This window comes from Myotis nattereri (assembly GCF_964212035.1).
Source record: "Myotis nattereri genome assembly, chromosome: 8".
Classification (NCBI taxonomy): Eukaryota; Metazoa; Chordata; class Mammalia; order Chiroptera; family Vespertilionidae; genus Myotis; species Myotis nattereri.
In genome coordinates, this window is record NC_138083.1 from 29,431,421 (window position 1) to 29,457,843 (window position 26,423).

The window sequence follows — 26,423 nt, forward strand, 5'->3', positions numbered from 1 at the left end:
TAGATGAGTGGATACAAAACTGTGGTACATTTACACCGTGGAATACTTTGTAGCAGTAAAAAAGAAGTAACTCTACCCTTTGCAACAGCATGGACAGAACTGAAGAGCATTATGCTAAGTTAAATAAGCCAGAAAGAGAAAGACAAGTATCACATCAAGTATCACATGATCTCACTCATATGTGGAATCTAATGAACAAAATAAACTGAAGAACAAAATAGGACCAGAGACATGGAAGCATGGAACAGACTGACAGATCTCAGAGGGAAGGGAGAGTGGGGGGACGGCAAGAGATTAACCAAAGAACTTACTAATATATGCATATATGCATAACCCATAGACACAGACAATAGTGTGGGGAAGGGCGGGGGCAGGGTGGAGGGGAGAAATGGGAGGGGGGAGGGCACATCTGTAATACTCTCAACAATTAAAAACTCAGCAGGGAGGGTGCCCAGGCTCAGCCCTCTGCAGAAGAGCTCTGGTTGCTGCTGTAACCGCCCTTGTTCATCAGCTCCTTTATATCACTTTTTATGAACTAACAGCAACTTAAGCTCCCACCTGTCACAGGTCAGGCCTCCTAAGCTTGAGGGGAGAAATGGTGCAAAATTTCAGATGCACTAATGCCACTTTCACAAAGGCAAGTGGGGCTGGGACAATCTACTCCTTGTCCTGGTGGGCAGACGCTACGATGGAGACTGGAGTCCACCAGGTGACCCTCTCTCCCCTCTGGCCCTCAACTTCCTCACCAGCAAGGTGCTCACGGCTCTCATCGAGGTACCTCGGAAGGTCGTTATGAGAATGTATAGGATTCAAACTGGAAGACAAAACAAAAATCTCTAAACCAGGCACAGCATTTGGCACAGCATTTATGAATACAAAGCAAGTGGGGAACATAAAGCCATGCATGGGAGCAAGAAACTGAATTCGCAACGAGGGAGGGCACAGTTTCAGTTGCATTTTATTTCTCACACACACACAAAATGGATCTGAAGTTGTTCCATTAAGATCTGCACAGATGTGTTAAAATAGTCTCTTGAATCTTATCTTAATGATGAAATATCACCAATAAATGGGAGGGGGGAAAATGTTGTGCTACATAGACACTGCTTTCCAGACTGTCCCCCGGCCCCCGGAAACTCCTCCTGTCTCACCAGAGAGAATGTGGAGAACTCCAGAAACAAAAACCCCAGCTGACCCCGTGACATTCTTGCTGGCAGCTCTGGTGAGCAACCACCTTCAGCTTTGCAGGGCCCGCAGGACCTCCAACGCCCTATCAGCAACCACTTCCACAAAGAAACGTGCCAGGCACTCTGATCCCAAGGCAGCCCTGCTCACGAGTGACTCGACTGCTGCTGGGCTCCCACTGAGATGCCTGCTCCCAAGGACCCCACCGTGCCCACAGGGGGCAGCACGAGACAGTGAGGTGCCTTTCTGTCCCAGTTCAGGAGACCAAGTTCGTTCTTCAATAAGAAAACCAGGCTCATTCCTAATCACCGCCTTAATTCATTGCTGAGACACTGCCTCATCTGAAGGATAAATATTTAGAAAAGACTAGCAAACAATTGCTTTGGGGGGCCCAGACATCCCTCATTACCCACAGCTGCCTCTGCTGACATGACCTTACTCAGCCAGGATCATGGAAGACTGGAGTTAGAAGAGCTCAGAAAACAAGAACCCAGAGAGGGATTCGTCATGAACCACCCACGGTCCACAGCCAGGACGAAAGCCCAGGCAAGACAAAAACACATGTTGTTTTAAGGGGGACTCGGACCTGAAGAAGAGGAGCCACGTGCTGAAATGGAAGTGAAGGTTCAGAGAGAGGCCACGCCAATGCTGCATGCGTGTGGACGGTCGTGCAGTGACTGTGAGCTGAAACGTCGAGCGGTCTGCCCCAGGACCTGGGCCGCATGTAAGCTCGGGGAGGCAGGAAGGCTGATTTAAACAGAAACAAAACAGACTAGCACCACGCCAGGCGCTACAGCGAGCCATCATGCTCATTTGGCAACGAGAACAACCGTGGCACAGAACAACTGAACACACTGGGGCACCGAGTTCTCTCTCCTGTCCCCCTTCCCAAAGTCAACCTCGTCCCTATAATAAGAAGGGAAACAAAGTAAATCACAGTCGTTGTTTTTTCAAAAATAAGGTCCCCCAGTAAAATACAAACTACATTTAACTGGTCACATTATATAAAAAGTGTGCATTTAATCTTCAGAATAGTCAAACCTCTAATTGGGTTGGGTTTTCCAGAGTTTTAAGCAGGACTTTGTGATTTCAGTGAAGAAGTCTTGGCAATTGAAATCACTCTAAGAAATAAGTGATTTTTAAAACACATACACAATACACATTTGCCTCTGGAGCAATATATATACAATACAGCAGCTACGTGGGTGGTCAGTCAGGCAAAGGGGCACAAACGAGAAGCCTTCTGCTCCCTGCCTAACAGGCAAGCCCCAGAGAGGATTCAGCAGCAGCCAGTCCACAGCACAAATATGAACACCATCGTCCCTGAAAAGACAGTGAGTGGACTGCCCCCTAGGAGCCATGTGAGCCTAAACATGGGGGAAGGGGCTCGGTTACAGTACATGCTACTGTATACACTTGAAATATTACAGTGTGGTGTTTTCTACCAGACTATTATAAATAATGTTTCGTGCTCTCTCTCGAGAAAACTTCAGTCTGTGATGAAGTAAGGTGAACCCATATCATAAAGCAGAGCTCAGGTTCCACAGGATTTCATGTGGACAGAATGCTGATCTGAGAATAAGCCTTTGTCCCTCCAGCCCACGGCAGGCAGACCCCTGGAGCTCCAGGCAGGATTACAGAGTAGCTCGGGTGAAAGCTCTCCTGGCAAAGACATCCAAGCCGTGCACCTCCCCTCTGCTGGGGAGAAGGGGTAGTACAGGTATGGGGGACGCTGACGGGGTCAGAACACATGAACAGCCACTCCCTGATCGAGCCCAATTCAACCGATGAGACCAGAAGTACCTGGGCAAAACTGTCTTCCAGGTTTTTAAAACTTCAGTTTAAAAAACCCAAATAGTTTCACCCCCATGACTTCTTTCCAACTCAAAGCTATAGTTTACTCACAACCCAAATCATAAGCACATAGACTGTATATACAGAATTTTTTTAAAAACCCACAGATAAAAAAACACTCTTTCAAAAAATTTAAAAAAAAAAAAAAGACAGTGAGTTGAAGCCTTGTCATCATTTCAGTCACACCAGCTGGGCTGGCCCTGGTGCCCGCTCCCTCGCTCAGTCCTCCTCTCTCAGCCCTGCGTGGCCCCTACTAGTCCTCCGTGGCATCTGTCAGCATCCCCTTGTCGATCAGGTGAGACTTGAGTGTGCTGAAGATGTGGAGCTGCTGTTCTGGCCGCAAGTTCATGAACTGCTGAATCAGCTTGCTTGGGTTCGGGCCCCTGGAAGAGAATGTGATGAAATGCACTGATGGGGGCCCAGCAACTTCTAGAGCTGATTATCCAAGAGGCTGCTTCAACCTCTGGATTCTCTACTAAAGGGGCAGAGGGGCTCGAGAATCCATAAGTAAATAGTAGCAATGGAAAACTGCATTTATATTTGGAATGCTTTTCACTAAAACTGAGATATAGCTAAAATTCTAGACTTTCGCCGTATTTAAAAATCCACCAACTTGGTGCAGAGGGAAAGGCATGTACCTGATAAAACTGGCGATGTACACATTGACAAAGGTGGCCATCAGATACTGGCAGTCAAAGCGATCCATGATGCCTCCGTGGCCAGGAATAGTATTGGCAAAGTCCTGTTAGAGGCAGAAGAACTGGTGAGTCTCGCTCAGCCAAGATCAAACCCTGGCCTATGGTCCCACCTCAATGTCCAGCTACTGCCCTGAGTAGCTGAGAGAAACAAAGTGAGAAGTAAGCATTGACTCAAATGCTGAGGCTATAATAGGACACAATCTTATGTTATAAAATGTTGTTTTTAAGAAAGAGGTAAGATATTAGCAAATAAATGGAAAATCCAACTATTGAATTTTCCCGGAAACAATGTCTTTTTATGTAAGCTACCTAAATTCTGTGCATGGGTGAAAGCACACATTAATAGCCTAGTAGTCTGAAGAGGTTGTAGTTGACGGGGTGGGGCAGGGGGAGGAAGGCAGAAGACAGGTTAAGAGGGCCTGGCTGGTAGACAATGGGAGGAACAGAGGGTTTTCCTACTTTGATTTTGAAGGCTCGTTTGAATCCACTTGCAAAGAATCCTCCAAAGGGGCCGATGAGTGAGGCAAAGGTGGAGAGGGCAATACTGTGAATCTGGAAAGGGTACATCCGGACGATTTTCTGAGAAGAATAAATGAAGTAAAAGTCAAGATGCCTACAGGCCAGCCTTATTACATGTTAACATAAGTAACTCTTTATGCAATTAACTATATCCCCCCCCCCATCCTTCCAAAAAACATTAGTAAGAAGACTGATTTTTTAAAAATCTCTAATGTCTGCTTAATAGAAGACATTAAGATATTCTGCATTTAATTTTTTGATATATTGTTTTGGTTGAAGTATATGAAGAAAATCCAGCCTTACACAGATATGTAGTTGAAAAGAGGAAGAGTATTTTGGCACTATCTTTTCAGATAATTATGGGTATTCTTTGACACTACACCAGAATTTGTTAAGTGGTAGTTCCTTACAAATTTGGTGCAATGTGAAATCTGAAATTCTATCAATGACCTTTTATACTCTTAAATTAAAATCCACTGGTCTATCTGGTACTCTGAATGGGTCTTTTACCCATGCCTGACTGTGTGATTCCATGCACTGGCCATTTAGAAAATACCCTTTACTGGGTTATGTCAACGTTCCAAATGCAGGCACATTTAGCTATACAGTGTCAAAACATTAAATATTAAAGCTACCACAGATCTTATCAGAAAACCCTTTAAGTATTAGGATGCTGTCAAACTCATAGAAGGCACACACTTTCTAAAATTCTACACTCACATGAAAGCCACATTTTTATCAGCGTTAATAATTACTGTCAGCTGTTTTCCTCGAAGTGACAGGCTCATTTCATTCATTTTCAAGAAAAATGTCTGTCAACTATCCAGTCTAAAACACTATAGTTTGTCAGTTCTTTTCAAGTAAAAATTGTTTCTATGAAAAAGCAGCTAGGTTCCTAGATGGTTTGGCTCAGTGGGTAGAGCACTGGCCTGGGGACTGAAGGGTCCCGGGTTCGATTCCGGTCAAGGCCACATGCCTGGGTTGTGGGCTTGATCCCCAGTAGGGGGCGTGCAGGAAGCAGCCAGTCAATGATTCTCTCTCATCATTTATGCTTCTATCTCTCTTTCCCTCTCCCTCTCCCTTCCTCTCTGAAATCAATAAAAATATATTGACTCTCCAGGGAACCCAGTTGGGGCAGGCGTCTGGAGGAGGCGGCAGGGAGTGAGGAGAAGGAACCTGGGGCGAGAAGGCGACAACAGCAGCCTGGGTTCTTGCCCGTCGGCCCAGAGTTCGCAGCAGAAGCAGCTGCTCATCCTGGTCAGTCAAGCGGCACTCCTACTGTGGTAACTCCTGCATTGAGTGTCTGGCCCCTAGTGGCCAGTGTACATCATAGCGACTGGCCGACTGGTCATTCTGTTCATTCCGCCATTCGGTTGCTGGGCTTTTATTATATAGGATAGTTGTGACCTCAGAGACCCCCTAAAGGGATCTTAGGGTCCTCTAGAAATCCCCAAAGCAAACTTTGAGAATCACTGGTCCTAATGATTTGAAGTAGGAAGAAAAGTCTCCTCCTGTCCTCACCGTAAACAGACTTAACAATTCTCCTTCATCCTGGGGCCACAGCTTTGGGGAAGGGAAGGTGGCTTTTCTGAGCGGTGGAGAGAGGGCTCTCTCTTGCAGTCACTACCCACTGAGGTTAGTTCCCTCCACGGAAGTGGCACATACCCAGCCAATGACCGACTGGATCACCTCAGGAATGTTGTACTCATGTAAGCGAAACAGGTCCGAGGGCTCACAGTCCACAGTGAAGCTGTTGGTGTCATTGTTGTACTCCACAGGGCAGACAAAGCATCTGTACCCAGACATCACATAGGACAGCTGAGGATGAAGAACAGAGAGACAGGCAAAGGAGACAAGTTCGGCCACGCTGCCTGGGCAGCAGACACCTGGTTTGGCCATGGCCCTTACAGTCAGTGCCTAGCACCCTCTAACTGCAAGCCAAGCGCTGAATAAGAGGTTTCGGTTTCACCACATGTGTATTTTACCTGAACTGGGGGAGGGAGGTCATACCCTGTTGAGGATGCACACATGCATACTTGCTCAAACATTCCTATGCTGACTGGATCCAGGAAAGACCTGAGGAATGTGGAACGCGACGAAGGAACTATAAGAAATTTCTACCCACGTGGGGAGCTACAGTCCATTTTCTCAGAATCTCTTAACTTGGTGCTCACTAGAGGCAGGAGGTGGGGGAACTGTATAGGGAGAGGCAGGCAGCCAGGAGAAAGAAAACTGAAGAGCAATAAGGTAAGGAAGCTGACACTGAAGGACAGATGGACAACACACAAAGGGGAGAATGGTCTGGGTCAGAGCAGGGAATGGTGCTCTTAAAAGGGCTGGGAGATCACCCACTATGAGCAGAGCACACAAAGGAGAAAATCTGAGCTGGAGTGGCATATTTCACCCCACCCCTTACTCTCCGGTGCCAATCACCCAGACCTTGACATATCAAATGCCTGGACAAGAGCGCCACCTGCTGAGTGTTGCATGCATGGGCAAGAGAGAAGTACAGGTGCACATGGCCCCTGCTCCTAGACTACCAAGACCCTGCTTGAAAACTGGCAGATGAAGACTAGCTGGTGCCGCCTGTGCCAGTTACAGAGTGTGCCATCTGGTGCCCCTCTTCAGAGCAAGGTCCCCATCGAGTAGGACAGAGTCGTTGGCCTTGGGAGACATGCTCTCTAGCCCTGGATAAGCTTCAAAGACGGGGATGAGGCTTCTGTCACCGCCCCACCTAACAGGAAGCCACCACCTACCAGAAGGCCAAACAGCACAGTAGCAAAGAAGCCCCCAATGAAGCCTTCCCAGGTCTTCTTCGGTGACAGCTGTGGACAGAGAACAAGTTCTTAGCAAAGGGCATTTGGATATATTTGGCTTTGGGACAGTGAATACTTGTTAAAACTCTGTTAACCACCTCACCTCCTAAAATACCTCCATGCTTGGCTTCCTTGTTCCCTGCCTGACTCCCCTCAGTTTTCTTTCTTCAACTGGTCATTCAAATCATTTAATTATATTACAGAACAGTATACTAATTAAATAGCAATACTCAAGTTCATATCAAGCCCCAAAATATGCTTATATAGTTTATAAAATATCTTATTTTTTGCTGGAATAAACAAATATTTATATGCAAAAACATGAACTTGGACCCTAATTTCACATCACATATAAAAATTAACTCGCCGAAACCGGTTTGGCTCAGTGGATAGAGCGTCGGCCTGCGGACTGAAAGGTCCCAGGTTCGATTCCGGTCAAGGGCATGTACCTGGGTTGCGGGCATATCCCCAGTGGGGAGTGTGCAGGAGGCAGCTGATCGATGTTTCTCTCTCATCGATGTTTCTAACTCTCTATCTCTCTCCCTTCCTCTCTGTAAAAAATCAATAAAATATAAAAAAATAAAAAAAATAAAAATTAACTCAATCAGCCCTGGCCGGCTTGGCCCAGTGGATAGGGCATCAGCCTGCAGACTGAAGGGTCCCGGGTTCGGTTCAGGCTGAGGGCACATGCCTGGGTTGAGGGCTTGATCCCTGTGGGGCATGCAGGAGGCAGCCAATCAATGATTCTCTCTCATCATTGATGTTTCTATCTCTCTCTCCTTTTCCCTTCCTCTCTGAAATCAATAAAGAAATATTTTTAAAAAATTAACTCAATCAGAGGGAAGGCAGGGGAGGGGGGGGAGAGGGAGATAAGAGGTCAACCAAAGGACTTATATGCATGCATATAAGGATAACCAATGGACACAGACAATAGAGGGGTGAGGGCCTGTGCTGGGGGGCAGGAGCAAGCTGGGAGAAGTCAATGGGGGAAAAAGGAGACATATGTAATACTTCTAACAATAAAGAATTTTAAAATAATAAAAAAATAAAAGTAATTAAGAAAAATATTAACTCAAAATAGATCATTACTCATAAAACAGTATAACTTTTAAAATTTATATTTGACTCTATTCCTCCTTAGTAACCAAGTATTTTAGTCTTTATTCATTTTTTGTCTTTCTATAATCTTTTCCTGAGTTTAAGCAACTCTCATTCTCTCTTTTCTGTCCATTTCTCTTAGTTCTTGAATTTTTGATATTTGAATTTTCTTTTTAGCTTTTTTTTTTTTCTTGTGGGTAACTGTTGGTGTTTCCCTTTGTTTTTTTCTTTAAAAAAAAAAATGTAGTACCACTTTTCTCCAGGATGACATGAAGACATACACACCAGCTAGATCTGTTTCCCAAGCTGAGAGCATCACCCTTCCCTTATGGTGATATTTCATGTTAGGGTGATCCATTTACCTTGATGAGTGGGGTCCGACCAAAGAAGAATCCAAACATATAGGCCATGATGTCATTACAGATCACGCAAGAAATGGGGACAATAAACCTAGGAAATAAACCAAAGGATCAGCACTACCAAGATAATAATACCTCAAAAGTCCACAAAATAATACCATTCATAAACTCCAGTACCAAACAAAATAACTCAGGGTACTTGTTACCCATTAAGACATAACTTTTTTAAAGAGATTTTTAAATTATTATTGGAGGGGGGGGGGGGGAGGTGTGTGAGAGAGAAACATCGATCCGCTGCCTTGTGCACGCACCCAACAGGATGGAACCCACCACCTGGGTATGTGCCCTGACTGGGAATCAAACCCACCACCTTTTGATGTACAGGAGATGCCCCAACCAACTGAGCCACCCGGCCAGGACAGAAATAACTTTAAAAAAAAAAAAAAATACCAAACAAGCCCTTCCTACTACCTGGCACATAGCAGACATTCAAATGTTTACTGAATGACTACTGAATAAATAAAAGTGGCATTCTATAAAATGTCATTTATTCTTTTGTCATTATAAAGTAATTATATACACAATAAAACAAATTTAAACTGTAAAGGAAAGAAAAAAAATAAAAGTTTTCCTTGTTTCTCCCATCCTATCTCCATTCTCCAAAGTAGCCGCTTATAAACATTTCTGGTTTTTCTTCTCTAGTAGTTGCCTCCATAATTCTAATAAGTAATATATTTTATGTCATAATTTACTTTTTTTTTTTTTTTTACTGTGTATTACTAGGAGCTCTATCTAGTAAGCCCGACCTTTCCCTAGGACAGTGATGGCAAACCTTTTGAGCTCGGTGTGTCAGCATTTTGAAAAACCCTAACTTAACTCTGGGGCCGTGTCACATATAGAAATTTTTTGATATTTGCAACCATAGTAAAACAAAGATTTATATTTTTGATATTTATTTTATATATTTAAATGCCATTTAACAAAGAAAAATCAACTAAGAAAATGAGTTTGTGTGTCACCTCCGACACGCGTGTCATAGGTTCGCCATCACTGCCCTAGGACTACCCTGAGGGTAAAACCACATCCACACACACCTAGGTTTCTTCTCTGCCTCCCCCTGCTGGTCTGGTCATCCCCATCATGAAACCAGTTGTGGGGGAGAGTAGGGCAAAATTTCCACATTTGTGCTATCACCCTCCTCTCCTCACTCTCCACTCTCTAACAGTCACTTTTTTTAAATTTTCTCTATTACAGACTTATGCATAAATCTCAATTTCCTGGCCCATCAACTATAAGCAACATTTTTGGACTTCCTGCTTGTTAAGGAGAGAATTAGAGCATCTGTATCCCCCCAACCCCCACAACATTGACTTTGTGGAGGCTTCTAGCACACACTCTCTGCTCTGCAGCTATAATTAAGTCTTATAGGTTGAGTCTGAAAACCAATAACTAGAGATTTTAATAACTGTATTACTCACTATAGAAACAAATGGTATATCTGGCCTTAAAGATAGGACTTGGCATGTGCCACTGTTAAGAAACACCTAACAGAAACTGAAAGAAAGGGAAGGAGCTGTATGCCCTAACCATAATACCTATAACAGTGATGGCGAACCTATGACATGCGTGTCAGAGGTGACACACAAACTCATTTTTTTGGTTGATTTTTCTTTGTTAAATGGCATTTAAATATATAAAATAAATATCAAAAATATAAATCTTTGTTTTACTATGGTTGCAAATATCAAAAACTTTCTATATGTGACACGGCACCAGAGTTAAGTTAGGGTTTTTCAAAATGCTGACACGCCGAACTCAAAAGGTTCGCCATCACTGTCCTATAACATTTATATAAGCTAGTTTCTGTTCTAAGCACTTTACGTGTATTTAGTAATTTATTCCTCAGGAGGTAGGGAATACTATACCCTCATTCTGAAATTTAGAAACAAAAGTGCAAGCTGGGGGTCTTACCCACAATACCTTAGTACCTCTCTTATATACCCTAGGCTAGGCCACCCACACCTCTTCACTAAGACTATCCAGCTTCTTCCACCAGCCTGCTAATTTGTATCAATGCTGACAGATTTCCTGTTGAAACTGTGGAAGGCTGTTGGACAGGCATGAGCAGAGCCAGGACAGTGGGCCAGGTACAGATGGTCATCAGGGCAGAAAGCCCTGGGTGCCCAGCAACAGACAAAACTGGGAAAACAAGATCCTCGCCCCCAGGGTAACCTTTCCTCCCCTAGCATCACTGGTCACGTGGTCACTTCAGACCTCCTAACCTTTCTTATAGCTGGTAGGTAATGTGGTTCGGACCTTTCCTCCCCTGGCCTGTTGCTAGTCCTGTGGTAGCCCTTAAGCATTAAGACTCCAGAACAATGAAGTTTTGACCCAAACCAAATACATCTAGGTTTCAGTTGTGTTTCAACTCCAGGCACAGAAAAGCAACAAAACCAAACAAATGATGCCACGATGACCTCAGGACCAGCTGCACTGAATAATGACCCCCCTGGCCTGGCACTGATCAATCGGTAGAGACCCTTACCCTGAAGGACACACCTGGAAAGCTGATGAATGAATATTCTACTGAGATCTTCCCCTGAGATCTCCCCTCAAATCCCCACCTCAACAGCCTTTAGGACAGAGGACCCAGCATGCTCTTCCTCCCCTTTCTTCCCAGGCTTGCTACCTTTTCCCTTCTCTCTCCTCAGCTCCAAGGGCCCTTCTTTTGCCTCTGTCAATTGTTTCCGGAGCCCATTTCTTCTACCACTCACTTCTACTTCAGTGACTTTCTAAATAAACTTTCTCTCATAGTTGAGGTCTTGGCTCTGAATTATTTCTTAGCCAGAACTCAAGGATCAAGGTCACGGAATCTGACTCCACCAGTCTAACACCTGGTGCCGTTCTCACCACCACCAAAAAACTACTGCATTTCTGGAATAAAATCTATTAAGTAACAGTACAGTCATGTGCAGTTTAACTATGGAGACACCACTCTGAGAAATACAGTGTTAGATGATTGCATCCTTATACCAACGTCATAGAGTGCACTTACACAAACCTAGACGGTGTAGCCTGCCATCCACCTAGGCTATAGCCTATTGCTCTATAGGGGAGGAAAAATAATTTTCCCTCTACCCTTCTGGGCTTTTGGCTGACACATCCCTGTAATAATAGGAGAAAAACAAAAATTTAAAAATATGTATACCAGGAAAACTGAGTAACTGGCCAAAATGGCTGAAACCACTACATGAAAGAGCATCTTCAGCTGAAGACAAAAGAAGACGCTAGGGATGGGGGAGTCGGTTACAGGCTATCAGGGAGAGCAAAATAAGCAAGAGTAAGGTGTTATGCAGATTTAGTCCATTTGTTCTCTTCTGCCTCAGTAACAGTTAGTAGGAACAATGTTATCCCCTCCTCCTGGTACAGCAGGGACCCTTACAAATGGAGATTTCCCCCCACAAATGTAAATGTATTTTACAAAAGGTCACTTCTACTTGGTTTTCAGAGCTTATCCCAAGTCTGATATTTCTTAAAATTAACCAGCCTAAAATAGTCCTATGCCAAGTAGAGATATTTGGGGTTGACACACTCTGTTCTCCGATACCTCCTAGGCTACAAATCTGTACAGTATGCTACTGTGCTGAATACTGGAGGCAATTATAACACAATGGTAAGTATCTGTAATGCATCTCACTACGACTTCACTAGGCAATAGGAATTTTTCAGCTCCATTGGAGCCATCAGTGTATGCATTCATCATTGATCAAAACGTTCTTAAGCAGCACATGACTGTTCAAATTCTTTTGACATGTTGCCAGATTCCATTTGCTAACAGTTTATTTTGAATAGTTTATCTATAATAACAAAAGAAATCAGTTTGTCATTCTTATTTCTCCCTCCACATGCTTATCAGCTTTAGTATTAAGGGCTAGATAAAACTAAGTTTTATCTAGTTATTTTCTATAGTTATTGATCTATTCAAATTTTCTTCTTCATGACATTTAGTAGTTGACATTTTGTCAGAAAGTCATAAAAATTTCTTCTAAGATTTCAAATTGGTGCCATACAGTTGCATTATCTTTGATTCTTTAAATATCCCTGTCCCTCTTCATCTAGAACCGTGGTTCTCAAAGTGTAGGTCCTAACCAGCAAAACCAGCATCACCTGGGAATGCCTAGAAATTCAAATTCTCAAGCCCCACCCCAGATGTACTAAAGCAGAAACTCAAGAGGTGGGGCTCAGCAACCTGTGTTGTAACCAGCGCAAGGGGAGAACCATTGGCTTAGAAGGTAAGGCACCTGTACATGAGAATCACCTATTAAATAAAAGGGAAAATTCTTTCACTCTCATCACTCACCAGATCATTCCCTCAAACAGGTTGTGGATAACGAGATGTGACTGGGTGACAACAATCAGTAGCGTTACATGGGTCCAGCCAAACTGCAAAAGAAGAAAAAGTGTCAACTTTACCTGTCGGTTTACCTTGAAAGGAACTTCAAATAAATAACAGGCAGTGCCAAATAGGAAATTGCTGAGAAACAGGTAGGAAAGATATTTGCTTCTGCACCTCTTATTAGAAGGGAAAAGGCACAAAACAGGCGTCTGGGAGAAATTGTGTCCCCCCAGCTACTGTCCCCATCACGTCAGGACCACATGGCTCACTAGAGAGTAAGTCCTCTGTGCTCTGAAAGCCTGGGTACTTCTAAGTATTTATTGAGTGCCTGGGGCACTCAGAGAAGGAGTATTTCAAATTGAGAAAGTGATGTAAGATATCTGTGAACAATGCCTGAGGCATTGAGGCAGGATGGTAAGAAAGCAGGAAATTCCTTGGCAAGTGGAATGAGGGAAATTGAGACAAGTAGTTCAACAAGGCTGAGCAATGTTAAACAAGGCCCGCTAATAAATCCCAAGATCTTATTTTCCCTAACCGAGGACACTTAGGAGCAAATGGCTTACACTTCTCCTCCCCAACGAAAGAAAGAGTAGCTTAAATCACACTAGTCAAGGAGAGAGATAACAGAGATCCAGATAGTGCCATTAGGGGTAGCCAAACCCAAAAACAGATGAAGTCAGGAGAATAAATAGCAAAACAAACAAACAAAAATGAGAGCCAGACAAATCCAAGATAAAAAATAAAGCAGTGAAGCTGGCCAGAGAATGAACCCAAACTCCCTATATCAGGGGTCCTCAAACTTTTTAAACAGGGGGCCAGTTCACTGTCCCTCAGACAGTTGGAGGGCCGGACTATAGTTTAAAAAAAAACTATGAACAAATTCCTATGCGCACTGCACATATCTTATTTTGAAGTAAAAAAACAAAACGGGAACAAATACAGTATTTGTATTTGCATGTGGCCCGCAGGCCGTAGTCTGAGGACCCCTGCCCTATATGCTCATTTTGATGCATCGTATATTAAAGAACACACCTGGAGAATTGTTGACTATTCTGTTGAGACCCTCCATGAGACCTCCCAAAATTCCTGCCTCAGAAAACAGATAAAAACACTTAAGACAAAGGACTCGGTGTGCACTCTCCCTTGAGCATGCTTGTGCCTCTTCTTTCCTGAGGTGTACACTTTTGCTTTCTTTCTTCTAAGCTCTAAAGGTCCCTCAGGAGACTTGCAACCAGGGGAATGGCGGGCAGTGGCATCTTATCCAGGGCTAACCCCCTGAACCTATTTCCAAGGGCCCTCCTTTTGCCTCTGTAACTTGTTTTCTGAGTCCACACAGCCCAGCATGGCTCACTTCTGCCACTTCTGTTACTGTAATTTCCTTTATTGTGTCTAGGCAACTCCTGTTGCTGCCTTTTCTATCTTAAGCCCTTCCTTTGTTTCACTCTCCCCAGCTTTAATAAACATACTCTCAAAATCACCTTGACTAAAATCGTGAAATCTTTCTCACATGAAGTCAAGAACCCAAACATTCCAGATTGTGCCAGGGCAGACCTGGCTTGGTCCTGGTCTCTTTCTAGTAACCTTACCTGGAGCCTACCTTCTTCAGGACCTAGTGGAGAAATTGGTTAAATTAACTGGTGTAAATTAAGTAACAGTGATTGGGTCTACTAGTAAGTGGATGTACAGTTGCCAAACTTAATCAGGCCCTCTTCTTTCGTGCTCTGGGTTCCAGATACATACAGAACAGACTGCACTTGAGCTTTGATTTCTTAAGGAAAAGATGAAACGCCTGTTGAGTTTTTATAGAATTTCATTTAAGCCAAGCCTTCTGACATACACACACACATACTTCCCTTACCATGTAGAACTGAAGACGGTAATGCTTCTTGACCAAACTCAATACAAACATGCAGAATCCTGGTTTGAGGAGGGAGGAGAAAGAGCAAAATTAATCACACTCTGCATTTACCTTTGTCCTAGTCATTTCCTTTAGCTGTGTACGTGACTGTGATTGTGATCCTTTGGCTAATTTCCTGGCGGCACCTAATCAGTGCACAATCCCAAACCCCAGGAAGGGGAAGGGGGAAGAAGACACAAACTGATTCTTCAGATAGCAATCAGAAGGGGAAAAATGACTCCTTCAAGACAATCAAAGGAAGGCACTATCTTTAAATCTTGCAGACTACTAAGTTCAGGTTGTTATTCACCAGATAAGAATATTTTGATCCTCGAGCAGGCACCAGCAAAGAAGTCAGGCCAGATGCCTGATTTTATAACTAAAATTTTATTGAAACAAAGCTATATCCATTTGTTTACATATTGTCTATGGTTACTTTTGTGTTACAAGGGCAGATTGGAGAGTTGCAACAGAGACGCTGGGCCCCCAAAATCTGAAATATTGATTATCTGGACTTTTAAGAAAAAGTTTTTTACCCCTGTCCCAGGCAAGAGGTCTGGTGAACAGAGGATCCATCAGGTATGGAGTAGAAGCCACCCTTGTCTTTGATGCATATGGTGGCAAAAAATATCTGCAGCCTCCACCCACTTTTCCAGGAAGGAAAAGGACTTCCCATAAGTGTGCTAGGCCCCTCAAAAGCAGTTCTGCCCAGAAGAGAGCACATCGCTGCTCCAGACACCGCTGACCTCCCGCTGGGGGACTGCTTTTAGGTTCTGAGACATATCCTCAATGTCTGCAGACTCCTTAGCAGTGAATTTTGTATCTTAATACCCAGGTGTCATTCAGAGCTGATTAAAAATAGGTCAGACAAATTTAGGCCAGAACAACTTTCTCAGGTGCCTCAAACCAGCATTAAAGGCAACTATGAAAATCACTAGCACTAACAGAATGAGAGTTCAGTCTGAACTGAGTTTAGATTGACCAGTACTTCACTGTCTGCCAAGTTTTAATGTATCCGATTTAATCCTCAGGAAGTCCACAGTTTCAGCTCTAGATTTAAAAAGAGCTTACTGAAACTCAGAATGACTAAGCTTCCAGGCTCTCTGAGGTCAGTCTTTGAAAATCCAAATCAGTAAAATTTCTACCACTCTGCATGTCTGTCCTTCAAGGTGTTCTCCTAAGAAGACGCTCCTAAAGATGGCTGACTGTTTCTATCTTTTTTGGGGGGGGAGGAGGGGAGGAGGTGGCTGACTTTTGTTATTAAAACAGGTGGCTTTTCTGTATACAATTTTAACTTTATGTCCTATTAGAATTTTGTTTATGCAAAAACATAAGCATGAATGTATAAAAATAGTGTATTCTTTTGTAACCTGCCTTCTAGATTCCCTCTCAAATAATGGAATACTTTTATATTTCCATATTTTAATATTTCAATAAATCCAAGCGGTTCATGTTGGGGGAGAAGAAAAGGTGGTTTTGTTTTGGTTACACTGCAGAATCTCTGCCGATAGGGGTTAGGACAGGACCATGCTGTGCTATCTTCCAACAGAGGCTGCAGCAGGGACAGGGGGCACCGACCGCAGTCCCCACACCCACAAAGCCGCTCAGTCCCACTTCTCTTACTGAAGCGCTGTTACAGCTCACTAAGGCAGAGCCCTCAGCTCTGCTCCCCTGCACGATCAGAGTTAACATCCTCAGAGCTTTACATTAACCAAGAAACTCCCCATTTCCGACTCAGCGGACACACAAAACAAGAACTCGTGAGCCACTCAATGCATACCTATCAGGTAGAGAGTAAAGGAAATGAACCGGTGGTATTTGCTGAGAATCCTCAAAGGCTCCTCTCTCTGGACCAGAGTGAAGAAATAATCCGTCACTGTTTCACCGTAGAAGAAATAATTTACACACAGTAAGAAGTACCTGTAAGTGAAGACAGTCACTGCGGTGGGGAGCACTGACAGCCTATCCTTACAGGGAGGCTGTCAAGGAACCAGAGGAGAGGACCAGAAGAGCAGCCCCCCACTCTCAGGACAACCCTGTTCTCAGTGACACTGTAGGTGAGAAGCTTGTCTAGAAACTTATGGCAGCTTTCATTCATCCTCCATTTATCACAAACCTGGGACTCAGTTTTTGCCCCTTTTGTAGAGTCTCTATACCTAACCTGAGAACACTCAACCCCTAAGATAATGCTCCAAAACACGCCTCATCCTGGATCCCGGTCCTATTGCCACTCTTCCCAACAGGAACCCTGCGTGCCTATCAGGTTGCCACCTATCTGCTTTGCTCCTGTCTCTTCCCTGCCTGGCCATCCTCTTCACTTATCTCTCTTTATCACTGTTCAAACACCATTTTCTTCATAAAACCCTGCCAGACCTAACATGATATCTGCCCCACGGCACTTACTTCTATAACATGTCAGCCACTCTGCTTTCTTCTGAGGAAGATTCCAGGTTGCTAATAGCTACTAAAGACTCCTTCAAGACCAGCCATATAGTCTGGCCTATGAAATACTCGGGTCTCAAAGGTGCTATGCAAGTCTGTGGCCATCACTCCTCTCCCACCCACCACCACTGTAAATATCTACCACAAAACACTTATCATCCAAATCTGTTATGGGTCCCTAAGGGGCTGGAGAGCTTACCAGCTGAGGGTCCTGAACCAAGGTAGTTCATAGGAGTGGTAGACATTGTAGCCAATAGTGATAATCTCCTGGAAACACTTTATCTGAACACACATCACCTGCAGGACACACAAGAATTAGACCACCTGATATGATCTTTGGAAACAGAAACCAACAGGTCATGGGCCTTTAAGAAAAACCACTGTATTTAAGAAAAATGTCAGTCCCTCAGTGATTCAGCTCTTTTCTCTCTCACACCGTCGAACATGGCAAGGTAGCCTTTTATGTCACACAGAATAGATCCAATTTCTCACAATAAATACATGCTCCTGAAGTTTCAATTAACTTTTTACTCCGTAACCTTCCAGGACTCAACAGTTTCTTCCCTTTTTGACTTTGCATACAAATACTCAAAAAGCCCCAGCATCCATGCCCCTCAGTCAATTGTAAGTCATCTGACCCTGTCCATGACAATGGGACGAAGAGAGAAGCACGGTGGGCTGGGATTTCTTATGAAAGGCCTAAGCCAATGAGTGAGGCCCCAGGAAAATAAACAAAACCAAGAATCACAGTCAGGTCAGGGGTCACAGTATAATCAAACAGTTGAAATAATAAAATCAAATTTTAAAATGAAGAGGCATCTTCTGGCCGTAGTTCAGTGGTTGAGCGTCAACCTATGAACCAGGAGGTCACGGTTCAATTTCCGGTCAGGGCACATGCCGAGGTTGCAGGTACAATTCCCAGTGTGGGGCATGCAGGAGGCAGCCGATCAATGATTCTCACTTCTCTCTCTCCCTTCCTCTAAAATCAATAAAAATATATTTTTTTTTAAAAATAAATAAAATGAAATGAAGAGGCATCTTTAACCATATACAACTGGCCTAGGCCCATGTCCCTGCACTTGGCTGCTAAAAAGTAAGAAGCCACAGATATTTTAAGAAAGAAATATTCTGTGAAGCCTGGACCCCAAATGAGTCCCAGAACTAACCCAGCACCTGGCTCTTCAGATGGCTGATTCTGCACGACAAACTGAAGGTAGAACTAAAACAGTATGCAAATGGCACTTACAATCATCATTAAAACCATTGGTCCCAGGTAAATGATGATGAAGAAAAATGCAATCATGGCCAAAGTCAGGATGCCTCTCACCCACCAGTTCTTCCATCTAAGTTAGAGAGGAGGGAAGGAGAAAGCACGTTAGAAGCCCAGAAATAACTAAAACGCAAACTCAAGGGGATGGCTCTTCCTGGGAGGAGAGGGCCTGAGGTTAGCCTTCCAGGAGCACCTCCTTCACCCGGGTGACAAACTAGCCACATGCTGTGGGAGCAGGGCCGCTAGAGACAATGCCTCACCCACACCAAACTCAGCTAGTGCTCCAAGGGCTACACCTAACTTATGTCTTAACGAAGGAATCGGGCAAAAAATTCCAAAGGAAACGTGGTGCCCTCTACTTCTGAATCTACTTGGACAGCTTCTATGGCTGCCTCTATCCACAAAAACACACAACTATAAACATTTTCCTGCGGCAGAATCTTACATCGCTCTGCGCCTGCATCGCTGTGGTGATAACAACATTAAACAGTGATAGTAACAGGTATCACAAATACGCACCTGGCACCTTTATAAGGACTTTACATATATTAATTCACTCAGCCCTCAACACTTCTAGTTCTTACAGACAAGGAACTGGGTAACAGGCCATACGACTGTGAAGTGGTTAAGCTGGGACTGAGCCCTGGGAGCTGGCTCCAGAACCCATGTCCTGAACCACTGCACAATACCACCTTTCAAAGGGCACGTGTGTGGGAGGCACCACAGAAACACTTTTAGACAATGTTTTGGGGTCTTATAGTTGGTATTTTCAACCTACCCACATAGCTGGTGTTGGAGGGATCAGAGTCTCAGGGACCAGAATTTCAACTCTGGATTCACCCAAGTTAAGACATTTCTCAATTCTTCCAGGAGAATTTTTAAATGTCCACACGGACGTGCAGGGGGAAAGGGAAAACTAAACTTTGAACTACAAACTTGGACTCCTCTGTGAAAAGCAGTCCACCCATCAGTCAAACCCCAGGGACCATTTCTCTACATGTGCTGTGCCAGCAACATTGCCCACCACCACCCCACTGTCCACCCTTTTGTCCTCCTCGGACTGCCCCTCCCAGCCCAGCCTAGAGCACCTTTCAAATGCCAGACCCCTCCAGGCGGTGCTCGCAGTTGCTGTTAAGATGACTAATGCTCAGTGAAGCCTTGGGCAGAGGCAGGGGAAGACTATGGCAACACCAGTGGACAGAAGTGGACTCCCACAAGATTGTGGGCTCTCTGAGGGGCCTGGGTCTTCCATGGCACTTGGACAGGCAACAAGGCTTCCAACAAGCACCCGCATCAAGCCAGGTTACCTTGAAGACAAGTTGGAAAGGGCCCTATTGAGGACCTCTGGGGTATCGTCTGCGGAGGTTACTGGGGGAGCAGCTTCCGCACGGTTCTCACTGTCAGATGCAGTCTCTCCATCGGCCTTTACTTCTGGTTCTGACTCCTACACAGCAGAAAAACAGAGGAGGAAAAGGTGAAAAATGTAGGCTACTAAGAAGTACATACCTGTCATAGGAGATCTGTGGGCAAAGACCCAAATTGGGCCTGAGGACCTGGCATTGTCAGGTGACATAACAGATGGGACTCACAGCAATCCTGACACAGTGCTGACATGTGCCAAGGTGGCCCGCTCTCTACTGCAAGAGCGACCTGCACCTGCACCTCAGGATGATGGGCAACAGCCACAGTCTACACAATGCCCATTGCCTGACAAAGAATAGTCCAGAAGAGGGAGAGAGGGGCTCCTTCATACCCAAAGAATGCAAAAGGCGGCTGTGACTAGATTTCATCTGGCCCTCATTCTTGATCCTACTACTCAGAGCTTTTATTTTTTAAGGGAATTTAGCATAGTTGCTGTGAGAAGAGGTAGGTGAGAAATCAAATCACAAAGAATTAGACAGTAACAACAATATTACTTAGTATCTGCATAGCCCTTCACAGTTTTTAGAGCGTTTCCCATGCCTGTGAACCTCAGAGCAGTTCTGGGAGGAAAGGAAGAAACAAAAAGAACCCTATTTACAAATGAAGACCCGGACTCTGAGGAGCTCCTTGGCTGGCCCCAAATCTCCTGTTAGCCCAGGTCTTCTGAATTAAGTTTGTTCATCCCACTAGATTTCCTTTTATTTAAGCATCTTGGAGTCCATTTTATTTTTTCAGTAAGAAATTCAAAATGAAATAAACTAGAAATGGCAAAAGGATGTTTTACCACATCTGTAAAGATTCCTTGCCGAAACCGGTTTGGCTCAGTGGATAGAGCGTCGGCCTGCGGACTGAGGGGTCCCAGGTTCGATTCCGGTCAGGGGCATGTACCTGGGTTGTGGGCACTTCCCCAGTGGGGGATGTGCAGGAGGCAGCTGATCGATGTTTCTAGCTCTCTATCTCTCTCCCTTCCTCTCTGTAAAAAATCAATAAAATATATTTTTTAAAAAAAAAGATTCCATTATGTATGTGCGCAAACATATTTAAGTTTGAATTAGGGAAATTTGAATTTCCCAAACTAGTAAATGTATGAAATTGAGAACCGTTTTTATGTTTACGGGCCATCTGGATGTCTTCTTTTGTGAAGTATCTGTCAAGTCACTGGCTAGTTTCCTACTGAGTTTTCTGCCTTCCGTTCATTGATTTGTAGGAATATTTTATACATCCCAGATTTAAGTATTGCGTCACTAATACGTTCTCCCAGCCTTCTCTAAACCCAGCCCCACCCCAGTCATTCCCTCTAACACTCAGACATTCTCCCCCTCGGCACTGGCCACAATGAGGGCTTACAAGGCAATCTTTGCAACTGTCTATTGCTCTCTAAAGATGGGAACCAAGACACTTTGTTCTCATGACATCCTCATGCCTGGCACACAGGGAAATACTTAGTAATGGAAGGGAGGATGGAAGGAGGAAGCAGGAAGTTAATTCCAGGTATGGTAAAAAGATACCCAGCGCCTACCCTCAGGGAAACAGCTATTTCTAAATTAAATTGCAACTGTGATAACACCACAAAAGAGAAGGGCCTTTAGTCTGAGATTGCTCATACAAGAGACACTGGCTTTGGTAAAGGACCTATAGAGATGGTCTCATTACTCAGATTTGAGGGAAAGAGCAATCTACAGCTTCTGATGACTCCTTACTCTGCCACAGCTGAGCCAGGATCCTTACCTAATATTACTGATTGTTACGGATGGAGTGCAGCTGATAATCTATATATATAAAAGCCAAGCGACCAGATCGACCAGAAAGACCCGTTGCTATGACATGCACTGTGGCAGCCAACTGGCCCAACTGAGGCCCCAATTGGCTGCCCCCCAACCTCCCGCACCCCCCCCCAGCCCTGCCCCCAATCAGCCCCCCAACCCCTATCGGGGGCAGGGCCTGCCGGCCAACCACCCATGACCCCTCCCCACAGTTGGCCCCAGCCCAATCGGCCCCCATCAGGGCGGGCTGGCCAGACCCCACCATGCATGAATTCCTGCACCAGGCCTCTAGTGTTAAGATAAAGAATGGAAAGCCCTGACCAGTGTTGCTCAGTTGGTTGGGCATCCTCCCATGCACAGAAAGTCACACAAATGCCTCTGGACTTCAGTGTCCTCTCCTTATAAAACAGGCCCAGCCTGGCTGGTGGCACAGTGGTTGAGCATCAACCTATGAACCAGGAGGTCACAGTTCAATTCCTGGCCTGGGTTGTGGGCTGGATCCCCAGTGTGGGGTGTGCAGGAGACAGCCAATGAATGATTCTCTCTCATCACTGATGTTTCCATCTCTCCCTCTCCCTTCTTCTATGAAATCAATAAAAATATATTTTTTAAAAATAAGAGGTCCAAAAAGGGCCCTCCTTACCTGTGGGGGTTCACTGAAGAGAAATAACCAAACTCCCACCCAGGACTGTGTCCCATTCTACCACCCTGAGAAGCTCTGAAACACAGCAGCACCTCCCAAATTATCTGTTTCCAGTGGGACTGAATGAAGACCAAGGCATTAAAAACAGCTTTCCATTCTTTATCTTTTTTTTTTTTTTTTAAGAGAGAAAGAAAGGGAAAAGGAGAGGGAGAGAGAAACCTCGATGTCATGTGATCGGCTACCTCCTGCACATGCCCAGGGTGCAGATAGAGCCTACAACCTGGCATTTGCCCTGAACTGGAAAATCAAACCAGCAACCTTTCGGTGCATGGGAGGACGCCCAATCGAGCCATTCTTTATCTTAACATTATCACTCACACCCCATCTGTAACAATCAGTAATATGAGGTAGGGATGCTGAGTGATTATCTAGATCTGACAGCTAAACCCAGGGGCTTCAACATGAGCACCTGGGCGTGGCCATGGAGGGCTCCCAACAGAGGCTCTCTGGGAGCATCTAGAAGCCACAGGGGCTGAGCTTGAGCACAGCAGGCAAGAAGGCATGCGTCTGTGTGCATCTCTCTCTCTCTCTCTCACACACACACACACACACACACAAGCCCCAGCACAAGGTTATTTTTAACTTATCCATTCTGTTGTCAAGGAGACTCGCAAAGGCTGCTGGTTCCTTGGGGAGGAAGGGCAGGAAAGAGCCAGGACGAGCCCCTGCAGGGGAGGGGCAGGGAGCTCCGGCTCGGCACTGACTCCCTCGACCTTCCAGGCCCTTCCATAAATGTTAGCCCGGCATTGTTTCCTGCTGTATCATCACATGTGATTCCTCTCCCTCCTTGCTAGGATGGGGTGAGGCTAAAAGTAGAAGAGATCGAGAACTGCTATACAGACATTTACTATTGTTAAGAGGTCGGGGCCTGGGATGAACAACTAGGAAATTAAGTAAATGCCCTGAAAGGAACAAGCCTGAAGGAGATTAACTTCCTAGGTTTTACTTGCAAGGTCTCAGGCCTCACCCCTGGCCACTGGAAAAAAGCCCTTTCCTGGAGGCTCCTTCTAAGCAGGAGACCAACACCTACACAGACAACAATTCTCCCACCAGCAGAAAGGCCAATTCTTGTGCAAGGGAAGGAAAGCGAACAGCCTCAGAAGACACGGATCGGGAGGGGGCAAGTCAGCCAGCTCTCTAGGCTTCTGACCCTGAGCCAACCACCCTGTCCCACCCAAGTGTCGCAGGAGAGCAGGCCAAGGGGACAGAAACTTAAGAGAACCTGGAGAGGTCTGCAGTGTTCTAGCTCCTCCCTACCCCATGGGTAAAGCCCTTGCACTTGGGCTGCTAATGCCCGAGTAAAGGAGGCCAAGTGCAGCTTCCATCGTGGACCCAGAAGGAAGCAAGGACCTGGAGCCCAAGTATGCTCCCAGAAGAAAAGTGGAACATGCTGAGCCAAGAGTCAGGGGTGCCCAGCATGTTCACTGGTTTGTTCCTCCAGAGGATGGCAAGAGAGGCAGATGGAAAGGAAGACTTTCTGCAGGAGGAAGCAGCAGCCAGGGCCCGGCTCTCATGCTCATTATACTAGGCACAGGCCTCCATTCTCTGGTCTTCCCAGTGAGGAAAGGACCCCTCATCTCGGACGTTTGTTGGGATGATCAAATACAACATCAATGAATGTCTATAAAAACTAAAAAGGGTCTGAATAGCAACACCCCATACACACCCCTCAATACCCTTACCACAGTGTACAGGACAGGAGCGCAAGAACCTTAAACACCCACCCAGACACCCTGGGTACCTTTCCCAAGGAGAGTGGAGTGGGGAAAGAATGGTGGCATCAGGCCTTGCTGAGACTCATGTGCTAACCAATTATATGAGCTCACCATCTGCCTGACTTGCTTCCTCTTTCACACCTCCAATAGGCAGCCCCAACTCAAACCTGATCCTCTTCCCAAAATTACAGTGGAGGTGGGCGTCTGAAACACAAATACTAGTACCCTCTGAAGTGTGGGAAGAAATAGAACTTATTTCTATTTGTCTTGTTCGTATCTTCTTTCCTGTGGTGCTTTATAAAGGACCTATCAGTACATGTATACAACTTAGTAAGTTTGTGCAAGCTGGGACACACGTGGGAGTCTTGTTTCCCATTGCACTGAGAAGTATCTGGAACATAGCAGGCACCCAAAGATTTTTTGAACTAATAAGATAATTAATCCTACTTGACCTGTCATGGACCAGTGTTCAGAATGCACTGAGAGTAAGACAAAACCCATCTGATTTCTAACTCATAGGCCAAGACCCACACCCTGGCCTCCACAGTGGCCCTCACAGCAGAACCAGACCAGTGCACACTCCCACCACCTCCCCTGCTGGGTGGTGGGTCTGAGGGCCCCGCTCAAGTTCTCGGACAAGCACAGGGCAGCAAGGAGAGGCTGCCTTGCTACTTCAAGTTGTGTCAGCCCAGCCCCAACCCCCCAACCCTCCTTCCTTCCTTCCTTCCTTCCTTCCTTCCTTCCTTCCTTCCTTCCTTCCTTCCTTCCTTCCCTCCCTCCCTCCTTCCCTCCCTCCCTCTTTTTCAACCCAACGATCCAGACCAGAGGCTAAGTGAAGTACACCCTGTCTCTCAGATTCTGTCTCAATCACCACCCATCCTCCGCCACTTCCTTAGCCATTTCCCAATGGGGCTGTGGTGCTGGCGTAAACAGGAAACAAAAGTGGTACTTTAAAAGGAAGAGAAAAAAAGCTCCCTCTGAGGCCTCCTTCTTTCGGGGTCACTTAGATCCTACAGGGGAAGACAGAAGCACCGAGGGTGATGGATCATGGAGTCTCCTGTGTACCAAGGGCTCAGATAAGACCTGTCATCATTTTTGGAGAAACTCATGCTCCAAAGGCTTTTCATACCAGCCTTCCAGGGCCCTTCTCCCAATCACAGCTGCCCAGAAGCCAACACCAGCAGCCCCTGGGGCTCAGAATAGCACAGAAGCCTTCCTGCAGCAGATGCAAGGGGAGGCACCAAGGGAGGGCCCGAGGGAGCAGCTGACTTTTCCTGGCCTGGGGAGGGGCCGGGCTAGGCCCAGAACAGCATTTGTAGAACTCGTTTACACTGTATTCTCAGGATGAGACATCCTCCCTCTTCTCATTCCCTCTCAATTCTCAGGCTTTCCTGTAGGCCTGCCTGGGACTCACAAAAGCGAACTGGGCAGCATCCCTTGAAGGCTCCCTTTTTGTCACTCGCTGATATCAGGGGCCCACCCTCCAACCTCTATTTCTCAAGACTCCACAGTGACACCCACAAGTGGCAACATCGACCTTGACCAAAAAAAATGTGGCTGTGGCCAAGCTGGACAGGAGCCCTGGGCATTGTGTCAACTGGGCTCCAAGCAGATGGGACTCACCCCACCCCACACCCCATTTCTTTACCAGATGCCAACTTAGTTTTGTACCTTGCTAGAGAAAATATATTAACATTCTGTTCATGTTTGCCTAAGAGGAGCTAACAACTAGGGAAACAAAATAAGTGGTACCACACACTAGGGTTTTTCTTCTCTTTTTCATTTTCAAAGCAATTTCATTAAAGGTAATACAGTAAGTCCTCACTTACCAGGACGTGTCAATAGGTTCTTGGAACTGCGGTGAAAGGACACATAAAGAAACCAATTTTACCACAGGCTGATTAATATAAACCAGAGTGTAAGTTCCTACAGCATCTCATCACTGTCATAACAAAACCACGTTGAACAAAATGATGTTATTTGAGAACCTGCTGTGCTCAATGCTCCCAACAACCCTGTCTTTTCTAATGGCACTGCATTCAAATTCATGTGTGTGTTTTTTACTGAGTGATTCCATACTTACACAAACTATGTTTTGCACTGTTTTACATGCAAATTACAACCCCTGTCCTGCAGGAAAGTCATCAGGCTGAGCCTAACCTTTCTGCTAAATATCTGCTTACATCTCCTTAGTCAAACCCTGTGGCAGCTGCCAGGGCAACTTGACTACTCCACTTACAGACACATTCCCAGGATAGAAATTGCAGGTTTATCCTTAATAAGAGT

At 45.2% G+C, this 26,423-nt stretch overlaps 1 protein-coding gene across 1 annotated transcript in view; it reads right to left on the minus strand.

Moving 5' to 3' along the window:
- Positions 1–940: 940 nt before the first annotated feature.
- Positions 941–26,423, minus strand: part of CDS2 (CDP-diacylglycerol synthase 2) — a 49,250-nt gene continuing 23,767 nt past the window's right edge. Inside the window, exons 2-13 of the mRNA XM_081096803.1 lie at positions 19,842–19,978; positions 18,511–18,607; positions 17,464–17,561; positions 16,603–16,742; positions 14,784–14,842; positions 12,890–12,972; positions 8,533–8,620; positions 7,013–7,081; positions 5,922–6,074; positions 4,197–4,316; positions 3,678–3,781; positions 941–3,422 (exon numbers count right to left, since the gene is read on the minus strand). Of these exons, the coding sequence (XP_080952929.1) occupies positions 3,293–3,422; positions 3,678–3,781; positions 4,197–4,316; positions 5,922–6,074; positions 7,013–7,081; positions 8,533–8,620; positions 12,890–12,972; positions 14,784–14,842; positions 16,603–16,742; positions 17,464–17,561; positions 18,511–18,607; positions 19,842–19,978 (1,278 nt within the window). The 3' untranslated portion in view covers positions 941–3,292. The remainder of the gene's footprint in view (positions 3,423–3,677; positions 3,782–4,196; positions 4,317–5,921; positions 6,075–7,012; positions 7,082–8,532; positions 8,621–12,889; positions 12,973–14,783; positions 14,843–16,602; positions 16,743–17,463; positions 17,562–18,510; positions 18,608–19,841; positions 19,979–26,423) is intronic.